This window comes from Sinohyriopsis cumingii, chromosome 1, assembly GCF_028554795.1.
Source record: "Sinohyriopsis cumingii isolate HCF-2022 chromosome 1, ASM2855479v2, whole genome shotgun sequence".
Lineage (NCBI taxonomy): Eukaryota > Metazoa > Mollusca > Bivalvia > Unionida > Unionidae > Sinohyriopsis > Sinohyriopsis cumingii.
In genome coordinates this window covers 11,283,722-11,295,474 of record NC_142961.1, presented here as the reverse complement: position 1 = coordinate 11,295,474, position 11,753 = coordinate 11,283,722, and the positions used below count along the sequence as shown (strand labels likewise).

The 11,753-nt window shown below is 39.0% G+C and overlaps 1 protein-coding gene across 1 annotated transcript; it reads left to right on the top strand.

Annotated features, from left to right (window-relative positions):
- The first annotated feature begins 6,027 nt into the window (after nucleotides 1–6,027).
- On the top strand, nucleotides 6,028–8,317 carry LOC149806410 (uncharacterized). Its single transcript, XM_089952921.1, has one exon. It carries the CDS (start codon nucleotides 6,179–6,181, stop codon nucleotides 7,259–7,261), a length of 1,083 nt encoding a protein of 360 aa, XP_089809047.1. The 5' UTR covers nucleotides 6,028–6,178; the 3' UTR covers nucleotides 7,262–8,317.
- Nucleotides 8,318–11,753: the final 3,436 nt, after the last annotated feature.

The window sequence follows — 11,753 nt, the reverse complement described above, 5'->3', positions numbered from 1 at the left end:
CCTTCACAATTGTATCACCTACCCTCTACATGGATAGTATATAAACAACACGACCATAAGCAACCCATCAGAACGATCGCAACCTCCACTACTATGACTACTACTACTACTACATGTCTAAGCGCTTCAGGATGCGGAAGCTGACGGGTTTGAACCCCAGCCGAGTCACAGCAAAGACTTTTAAAAAATGGTATTCAAAGCTGCCTCGCTAGTCGCTCACCATTAAGAAGTTAGTGTTAGGACTGGTCGGCCTGGTGACAGAATAATTGACTGAGTGGGACATGATGTTACATGTCCGCGGCATGATGCCCCAGTGCTAGACATCACTATAAACTGCCACACTGCAGAAATCGCAGCGATATGACTTGAAAATTGTTACATTAAAATCCAAATCACACACACACACACACACACACACACACAGCACTTCATGGATTGTGTCCCTTTACAATGTTTTGTTTCTTCAATTTCATTGATTTCGTGGCATCGACACGTCCGGAGGGCTTAATGTATGAGGACACTGCGCGTGCAAATATTCAAACGTTCATTTACATTAGTTCTTCACTGACACAAATCTATTATCAATAAGATAATTTCAATTAAGCTAGAAATGGAACACTCACGTTATACCTATGGATACAAATGGCGACCTTGCAAATTCTTGCTTAATTTGGATTTAGTAGTCTAACGTACGACTAACTGGGAAACTCACTTCTATCTGATATCTTATCTGTGCATCAACGCTGCCCCAGGAACTGCGATTATAAATTATTAATTAGCGTCCCGCATAATCGGGTATACCGTATAAATGAAATGAGTATCCCGCATAATCGGGTACATGTTGATGTCATAAGGGAAAATGTAAAATACCGTAAATACCTGTATGAAACATTATTTCAGAACAATAACAAGAACACAAATCAGATCTTATTTTGGGTTTTGTTTTGTCCGTTTTTAACTTTACCGTATTAGTAAAACTATTTATATCCTGAAGACTGGAAACAGCAGAATGTAGTCATCAAAAAAAGCTGTGCGCGCGGAACTAAAACAGTCAATTCAACGGCAACGGCCTTCTTTTTATTTATTTCAATAGTATAGTAATTCAGAATATATACTGAAATCGTTTTCTTTTTCTTTAGAGTTTAATCCGAGTTTCCTCTGACCCTTGCATGAAATCGATAGGAATATTATTTATTTCTCAGAATTGCAAACATAAAATTTGTTAGATCTTTAATCCGCTGACAGACAAGACGATATCACGTGACTATATGACCTCTGATGTCACTGACATGTAGGTTGCAATAGTTGTATAGTCATGTGATTCGGAATGCAAATGGCAAGATCCAGGTCAAATTTTAAGCAACGATGTACTTTCTTCTCGTCTATCTGCAGATTAAAGACATGACGAATGCTATGCTCGCGATTTTTGAGGGGAAAAAAATCATATTCCTATCTATTTCATGCAGGTATGTCTTAATGAAAGGTGGTTCAAGGTTGCAAAGGCCGGCTAGTAAGTGTCTACCCTATGCCGACACCAAATGGTGTCGGCCAATTCCAACTTTTCGATAGGGAGTGGACAATGTCCATATATCAAAAATGGGGTGGCAAGGGTCAGAGGAAACTCGGACTATTTAGAGTTGTGGTTCTTTGGTTTGTAACAGCATATCAACACATAAAACGTTTTATCGTGCCAAGGCAAATGGAGTAAAATGACCTGGCCATCGACACACCACGACAGCCGCCTCGGCTTGGTAGGTAGGATTCGAACCAGCACCTTTCTGATCGCGAATTCGGTTTGCTAACGAGTGAGTCATGCCGTATCCTTTCTACATCTTAAACTGTTATATACGGCCTGTAAAAGATCGATCGGATATACTTCTCCAAAAATATAGATTTTTCGTTCAGGAATTTATAACGCGGGTGTTCATTATGTACATGTCACTTAGGGGCCTCAAGTAGCCGAGTGGTCTAAAGCGCTCGCCTTTATCGATCACTGCCATCTCACATCTGTCCTCGTGAGTTAAAGGTCCGCCAATGAGGTTATCTGAGAAAGTTAAAAAATAGCTTCCCGTGGGTGGATGGTTCTTAACTGGGTTTTCCAGTGTTCTTCCTCTCGAATTATACTGGCCGCCATGTATGATATGCTGAAAATGGCGTTAAACCCAAAACAACAACAGCAGCAACAATGTGTACGTGCCACTTTAGTACATAATCTTAGGCCTCTAAGAGGCGCTGATATTACTGAAATTGAAATTAGAGTATCATTCAGCTGAGTACAACAAACTTTGGTCTTGAGATCCTTGAGCGTAGCTAATTATTAAAAATGCAAATGCTTGAGATTAATGGGAAGAAAAGAAAAACACTGACCACGCTATACTCAGCAAGTATCAGCCCAAGCTGATTTGCATTCTGGGTAACCAAGCCCGCTCCGGCTTTTGCTGGGCCAGGGGAAAAAAATGAAGGGAAAAAAGGAAAACGAAAACAATGCTCCCCATAGATTTGGATTGCTAGATGGCGATATAAGTCTGACCAAGGTACAATACAATTAATTAATAGTGTAGTTTATTTTGGTGGGTTTGTCAGCAAATACACGGCGGTCAGTATTGGAGGAAAAACCCGGAAAAACCACTGACCCACTAGAAGCTACCTCGTGCACAAACGTTGGGCGCGTCAAATACATTCAGTAATGAGAACGAATTTATTAATAAGAACAGTTTCGAGATGAAAAAAGGACGTTTGTTTTGGTTTAGTGTTTGAAAGAAATTTAAGCTATATAGTACCGAGGCAATTAGAGTAACCATTAGGTCAAACCAAGGCAGCTTACCATGACTGATACACCACGGCAACCAGTCTAGGTTGATACGATGGTAAAGTTCAAACCGACACCCGTTTGACCGATAGTTTGGCACGCTAACTACTGATTCACCGTGGCTCCTTTCTCCATTAGTCCTCACTTCCAATATGCGGGAGAATGCATCATACCTAGTCTACACCCCCGAGACCGTAAGGGTGAAAGAAAGGTAAATTTTATATTAGTTGGGAAGAATATTCTAAGATCATTTTGCTTATATACTAGCCTAACGTTATTATTGACGTCATGCACGTTATGACTTAATAATATCGATTATGTCCGCACTTTCTCACGGAATGGGATCAAAGTGTATTTGTCCGATCTAAACAATCCGGTAACCCCTCGTGACACAACGCGTTCGGTTTAAAAATCGCTGCTTTTTCAGCTCTGTCCGTTTCGGTTCGAGTCTGAGGCTCGGCCAATATTGGTTTGTGAGAAAGCTTGCCAGTAGCTTCCTGTCGGTCAGTGGTATATTGGCCACCATGTAGAGCCTACTGTGTGCTGACAAATGAGGCTAAACCACCACCACCAACAACAACGACACAATCCGCATGTGGGTGTATCTATATTCTATATACAGATACAACTTCGGCTGACGAAGAGTTCACGTTATGCAGACAGATAACTTGTTTCTATGACCACTTAAAATGTAGCATGCTTTCTACATCTGTAGCCCGGGCCATGCGACTTTCTCTTTGGATGCTATTTCTCCAAAGAAATAATCTATATTAAAAACAAAATTAATAATGTATTTTAGGTAAGTTTGTGAAAGCTAGCAGATTTTAAATTTCTCTTCCAAAACGCATGATACAGAATCTTTTGTTGTTGTTGTAGGGATTAACGCTATTTTTCAGCACACCATAGGCTATACATGGCGGCCAGTTTTAATGGTGGAGGAAGAACCCGGGAAAAATCCCGAAAAGAACCACCGACCCACGAGAAGCTACTGGCAAGCTTTCTCACATACCCACATTGGCCGAATCTGAGACTCGAACCCACGCATTCAGAGGTGAGATGGCAGTGATCCGTAATGGACAGCGCTTTAGACCACTCGGCCAATCGCCCTCCCCCCCATCCCGATCATTGTATTGAAATTAAAAAGATAGTTGGCTCGATTTGCATTAGATACAGCGACAGCTTTAAATTCGTAATAATCACCTAGAAGATGGCGTTATCATATAAAAAGTTTCGAAACTACCTTTGTTTATACGCAATAAGGCTGGAGATTTGTTCCCCAGTTTTTTTAAATATTTTTTTTAACGCTGTTAGCAACAATATGATACCTACGGTGTTCTTAAAACTGCTTGCGCCGGGGCCAGTGAATCACAACAGACAGCCGGAGGCTGAAATTTGTCATACAGCAGACGTGACTTCAGCAGTGTAGCATAAAAATCATTATTAGAAGAAGACTGTATAAATTAAACGTCTAATTAAACGTTTGCAGCGTAGCATAATTAATGAATAAATCACACATGTAATTCTAATTACATTTATCAACTATCAATTGTTATAGCATGTAGTGTTGTATTTTGCAAAGTCTGTAGCGTATTCTAAATAGGATTTTATGATTGTTAATACCATACAGTGGAAAACTAGTCGTACCTGTTCAGTGATTATTTTTTGTCAGTAGTGAATATACTGCGCACTGAAAGTAGCAGAAGAGACAAGAGAAACAGAAAGTGTAATACCAATAAATATGGTCTGATACACTGTTGTTTTCATGAAAAATAGTTGATAAGAAGATGATTCCATTGTTTTACGCTTTCATCTTCGACATTGTTGAAAGTTACTTAAATACAAGTGCATTTTATAAAAGTCATATTTCAGTTAGTTTTAGATGAAATTAATAGTTAATTTGTATGTAGTAAAATATTTTGTTAATTTAAGCTTGCGGGAAAAATTCGAAGCTTACCTTTGTGTCGTTGTGTATATGCTTACGTATTTATTTATACGTTAGACGTGAAAAGCGCCATTGTATTATACATTTTATTACTCTTCGAACTTTCAGCTGACATTTAGCAGGCAGGCAGCGAGCTAAGCAGAAATGGATCAGAGAGCGGGGTCCTCTATGTACGCTGTCACATAGTTGCTATCTTTACATCCAAGTTTTCTCCGGTGATTATAGGCCTTTGAAGTCTGAACTCGACGTTCATCCCCCTTCCACCTGTGTTTGCAAAAGCCGCGAATGTGCGTATTCAACGCTATTTCCTGCCTTATATAAACTGAGTTTACAGATATAGATACCTTCTGGGCGTCGGCACCAGTTTAAAAGAAAACTTGAATTGCATACTTTATCCCAAAAACTGAAAATAGGTAGCTTCAATACAAGTGCCAGACCATTTAATTTTGGAAAGGAGGGGCACTTTGAACTTATAAAAAATATCGGGCACCCAAATGCTTAAAAAAATAGCCCTGTCCGGAATTTTTTAGAGAAAAGAACTATTTTGTATTATATATCAGTTGAAAACTACTTAGTTTGCGGTGAACACACAAATACACAATCACACAACTATCCCGCTTCACCTTTACCCGAAAATTAAATGTTCAGTCCTTAGGAGAAAAAAAAGTGAATTATTTCCTATCCCTTCCCATGTCACACATTACTACCGCTGGTTCACGTTCAATGTATTCAATCTATATCCGCTCCAAATAGTTGTGGACACTATATGATTCACGACGTACCAACATGAGTACAAAACGGCCAAAGTGAGACAAACTGTTTATACCTTGTATGTAGGTTAAAACTAACGAGCTCATTTACAAAATGTCCTACAAACCACCCACGATCATGAGCAGTTCATCTTGCTTATGCATGTACATTATAAAAATACTATTTTCTTTTTGAATCTTGATCGGTCCCTCGTTACTTGCCTAAACTCTTGCCGAAATTGGATGAAATGGAACATTTATTTCTTGTATCATTTCGATCGCATAATTATACAGAGACCGTTTTCCAATAACTCCATCTAGCACGGTTAAACTTCGAATGCACTGAAGCCGAAATATATAATCGCTGACCTAAATCCGGCCCCCAGTAACTTTTTTCCAAGCCACGCCCCCAAGTATGTTTACCTTTCTAAGAGCCAATAAGCTAACGGTAGAACTATACTCATTGATTGGTGAGTTTAAAAAGAGGCGTTCACACAGCCAGGATATATAAATATCCCCTCGCACGCTGTATCGAGTTAAGAAACGTCTTCCCATGGTAATGTGTGCAGATATGTATTAAAAATCCTTCAGATTGAAGGTGCTGTGTTTTACAAATCAGGGATTTATATTTTTTGAGGATTTTATGTGTTTCACATATTTATATTACTGAAAGTAATCATGATACCTCAGAATAATTCCAGTGACTCCAGTAGCCAGGCGGCGCTGTCTGCTTTTGGATCCCAGCTGATTGACCCACATAGCCGAACACCTTACTCAGACGCAACTCAGTGCAAAAAGTCCTCTAATCATGTTAAAAGGCCAATGAATGCATTCATGGTGTGGTCACAGATTGAAAGAAGGAAAATTTCAGAGGTGTCACCCGACATGCACAATGCAGAGATAAGCAAAAGACTTGGTAAACGATGGAAACAACTGTCGGATGTTGACAGACAACCGTTCATTGAAGAAGCTGAAAGACTGCGCATCTTACACATGCAGGAGTATCCTGATTACAAATACAGACCCAGAAAAAAGGCTAAACCAGTGACCAAGTCAGATTCTGGTAAGATCTCAAAAAGCTCAAACAAACGCACAGACAGACAAAAGCAGCGAGCTATCAAAACTGCAGTCGCAATGCAGACACCCCTTACCTCAGTGAACACCTCAGAAATTAACAACAGCCGACTCAAATTGAAATTGACAATTGATAAGAAATTTAAAGACAGTATTAAAGCTAGTAAGCATGTGTCCGTCCCAGCCAGTCAGCTCACACCCCCGGGGAAAGTTCCATCCAGTCCCGACGAGTACACTCCAATGACACCAGATTCCACAAGTTTCTACCCGGAGGAGGTGTATGACACTCCGGCGCCGTCCCCTCAAGATGAAGACGTAAAACCGCAACTGAACGTTCTTCAGACCATAAACCCCTCCCAGGACGACGGCCCTTCCCTCGCTGATTTAGACAATCTCACGGATGTTCTACAGTTACCCTCCAACTGGCAATATGAACTGAATAATCTCGATCTCACCAAGCTTGCCGATACAACGGACTTTCCAAACTTTGATCAAATCCAGCCCATGTCAATACCCCATCCTCAGAACTCGTATATCCGACCAAGTGCTACAAATCTACCAAATCCCGACGCAGTTTCCCACTTCGAATTCCCGGATTATTCCACGCCAGAAGTCTCCGCAATTATGGACTTGGAAAATGAATGGCTGGGGATTTCTACCCTTGGTACTTTTAAATCTGCTCATTGAACTTTAGATTGGTTCTCAAAACTTGTATTTGGTTATAAAAGCTAATGTTTTATTTCTTATGGGACAACGTGCAAGTATTCCACATGTTTCCGAGTTTAATGGATTTATTCTTTCCTTCACGGAGCGGACCAGATCAGTTGTACGGCAGGCGAAAATGTAAATATTGTGCATATTTTGATCATTTTCCCCAATGTAAACAGTGATAGTGATCTATAATACTGCTGTGTGAACGATATTAAGGGTATATTTTTATTTATATCATTATATATCCATATTTGTTGTGATTCATAATCCATGGCTTGATAATTGATCAGTGCATTTAATGTAGGCATTACGTGTACGAGTGGTATATGCTACATGTATGGATTATATGCTGAAATGAAGTTAAGAAAGTGAAGTACTTTTGAACAGACTTTCAATGTTCCTTTGGTGCAATGCGAATTTTAAAGACAGATTGCACAATATTTCTGTCTCTGGGTGTACTTAAAAGTCGATGACATTACAAGATTTCACTGACTGCCTTGTTTTTGTATGAGATGTATACATTTTTCTATGGAGAGATATATCTATTTTCGTAATATAATTGAATAAGGGACCCAGCTGGTATGAGTTCTGGAAAAAATGAAAGTTAAAGTATTGGTGTAAATATATACGTCTCGAAACTTTTATAAGCATTTCTAGCGAATATTTTGTACATCTTGTAGTGTTTTATATTTTCAGATTTTTTAACAGACCAAACATTCGCACTTTCAATACCGTATTAATTTCCTTAGATAATGCATTATGGTTGTTTTCATGAAATGTTACACAATTTAAATGGTATGTGAACCACAAAGGATGAAATGTACACAAATGTATCTGTGGTATTAAATAAAATATTGTAAATAAATGTCCATGTAGGTAATTAACTGTGTCCTGTAGATTTTTTTAATTATTCTACAGAGTCAACGAACAATTTATTTATATTAAAGGTACAAACGACAGATTTGTACATACGTTTACTCTTACCATCATTTCTTACTTACATTTATGTAGTAAAAAGGAGTTAAAACTTAACTACTGTCTCTGTTGTCATGTTATAGCCTTACATTAAGTAAGCACGTGTATTACCTTATCAAGTGTATCTTTGCCGCCTGTCAATCCGAAATATAGACAGGTAGGTAGAACTGTAGACAATATATATTCACTACAATTTTACCGTCTAGTGCTCAGAAAACACGTTATCATGCACCGGACAACAAGCGTTCATTATACATAAAACTTGTGGGCGAAAACCAGAGGAGTCCGAATTGCACTGAATAGGCCTAATAATACATCCTTGGTTCATATTTCTTATTTGCCTTATTGTCAATCCCTACACAATTGAGGTTTCTGGGTTTACTTCATTTTGCACCGTATGACCTACTTGTGTATTCTCTGTGCTTGTTAACTATACACTTAGCACTCTATATCTCTCTCTCTCTCGTCTGATTTAAATTTTCAATTAATTTTGACAAAATATGAAATTGCAAATGAACATGTATGTCAGCCGAAGCGTTTTGCTTTTGGTTCTTTCCTCACTACCGACCACACGACTGAAGTGTAGGGTAAATGACAACGTGTACTTGATAGCACGGAGATAACTTCCACTGGGACTGCCAGGTTTTGGATCTCTGTTGCTAAGCCCTCTGATTTTTCTTTTTTACTATAGAAATAATTCTGTTGGACAAATTTTTGGATCAAACACGTTAAGAGTGCCATCCGTTTTTCAATTAGCATGAAATAGCTTTCTTCCAATAATTATTTTGCGTTAACGGGTTATTTATGAACATACATACACACATACATACATACATACATGCATACTGGACTGTAGTTAGCATTCCTTGCTAACTATAGTCATAACTTGCTACCTATAGCCTTATCTTCACTTATGTTGCAATTTGCCCTTCAGCTAGGGCTGTTGTACTAGCGGATCTTACGTAACATAAATAAACCTTCGGTCCCCGACTATTGAGTAACATTGACTAACCTGCCATAATTTGGATTGAATTACCTATGGCGTCACTCATGTATGTTTAAACGGACGTTAAGGCTCCCAGTGTTACGGCTATTTGGTGTCGTTTCACAATGAGTGCTGATTGTTATTCAACTGACCTCTGGGCAGTAATTGATCTTGATATGGCCCAATTATCATACCAGAGAAATCCCGCCAAAATTTGAAAACCGACTGTTATTGAGGTTATTTATCTTGAAGTGACATGGGAGTCTTTGATACGGACTTCTCAAAGGCCTGTCAGTATAATGGGGATTTATCGTGAGGTTGGGGGTGTTTTGTCAAACACCAGCTGGCTTTCGGAATGAAGAGCGCCAAGTTGCGAGAGGATTGATTGACACCTTATCTGTGATCCACTCTAGGAGCCCACTATTGTAGGCTGTAGACTTAAAAATAAGACGAACTGTGGCCAACAGTTTGACTATTTTTCAAATTAGTTTACACCAGCTTTGCTAAATCAGTCACTAATTACTGCCTGCCATTAGTTGATTCACAGTAAACTTGAATGAGCTGACAAAGGGTTGTACGCAGTGGCAGGTCATGCAAGTTTCTTTTGAACCAAAGTAGTTTTGTTGCTATTCATTGATAACCCTTTTCCAGGTGAATTAATCGATACAGTTCTTTTTCAATAAGTTAAGGCTGAATATTTTGGGGATGGGAATATTCTTCTTAAAGATCATGTTATTCCTCCTCCACCCCCACCACCGAAAATTAAATGACGGTCCCTTACCACAACAATAATAAAAATGTAGAAGCATGATATAATAGCTGATGAGGCGCAGTTTTTTTAATATTTAGGTTTTCTTTCTCACTCCAGTATTTCATCATGTTACACGTTTCCAAGAGTGTCACTGTCATTTGTTCACATTGCATGTTTACTATTTTGTTGAGTCCTGTTTTGTCATGTCCACGCCGTGGAAAAGTGAGACATAAAATCACTTTCTCAAAACTCTTAGAAGATGGCAAAACTCAAGCGCACTGTACAGCGTAAATATCTATCACATAAGTCGTTTCTCTGCATCTCTTACTAGATTTCTAGTTTGAATCCTGACCAGACCTGGTGTGTTTGCCGCCATGCAAAGCACTTCGTGTGTTGTTGAGCAGTCAGTCAAATACACAGTATTGGAACCTATTCGACTGTTGGATTTTCTTCTGTCAAGTAACTATATCTAGGCAGTCACACCAACTGCAGGAGAAAGAAGAAGAAAAAAACTAAACAGACGCACAAGCTTATATACTGTCAACACTATATCCAGCTAAAATACGTCACAATGTTAATATAGCTTGATACACGAACACGTCTCTTGGTTTACAATACACAAAAATCTATTGCACGTAATACCGTGCTTTTATTTCTGTTAAGTCACTCCCGAAACTGCGACACTAGGTCAAAGGATCATGCTCACGCGTATTTTGGAACATTCACATATGAAAATGTTATCGATCATCAAAGCGGGGTGGAAAACCACTTACATTGGGCTTCGTTCAACGGTATTATATAAGTGGGGCTGTTAACTGTGTCAACTAAAATCGATTTAATCCACGTGAAAAGACGGTTTCAAAAAGACTGCCCTACTTTCTTTTGAGTGTTTCAGACGTGCTTGCTGTAAGGTAAAAGAGGACGTGTTTACGAACCATGTTATGACTTGAATGTTAATTACATCAAAACATTAAAACTAGTCAAGGAAATGGGTAAACATACAAGTTTGGATGTATGGGGTTATGGATGTGTGTCCGGAGGGTGGGTGAAGTGGATTAATGCTGAGAAGCAAAGATTAACTAAACTTGTATTTTCATAGCTCGTCCTATCACCGATTGAAATTTGATGGATACAAGCTTCTTACTCATGCACTGGCATCTTTGTTTCTTGTTTTATTTACGCACACCACTGAAAGTAGCAATTTATTTCTTAGATGCACCATATATGACACATGTAGAATTTTAACAAATGCAGTGTATATGTTTTCTAAACATATAAGCATATATCCAGAATCGTTCCCAGTTGTGAAGTACAAGTTTGGTTTTGAGTATTTATGACTTAACCGGTATTTAATTTTCAACATTATGGTGTTATCATAGGTTTAATACTGGAGTTGAATTCGTACCGTGTGTCTGTCCTATTTATGAACGCTCACAATGCGGCTGGTCACAAACACTTAAAGAACTGGATTCACGCAAGAGCTTGTTCGAGTAATACAAGAAGTTCAGTTTAGCATGATTGTGTAGAGTAAATAGGGCAACACACTGTTAAATAGCCTGCCGTACCGTAAATGAGGCCATGGCCAGGGATCGTTTGAACTGGCTGGCAGTCGGTCACGTTTGAACCGGGAGGTAGACATTCTAAGCAACGTACAACATAGGTAAGACGTTGAGGAGCGCAGGCATTGGGGGCTGTTTTAACCCCTAAACTTTGGGGCTGTTTTGACCCCTAAAATATGCCAGGTACGTTAGGTAAGA

Bases quoted from the DNA above. Each gene is read 5' to 3' on its own strand.
- LOC149806410 (XM_089952921.1), top strand. From the start codon at position 6,179: ATGATACCTCAGAATAATTCCAGTGACTCCAGTAGCCAGGCGGCGCTG.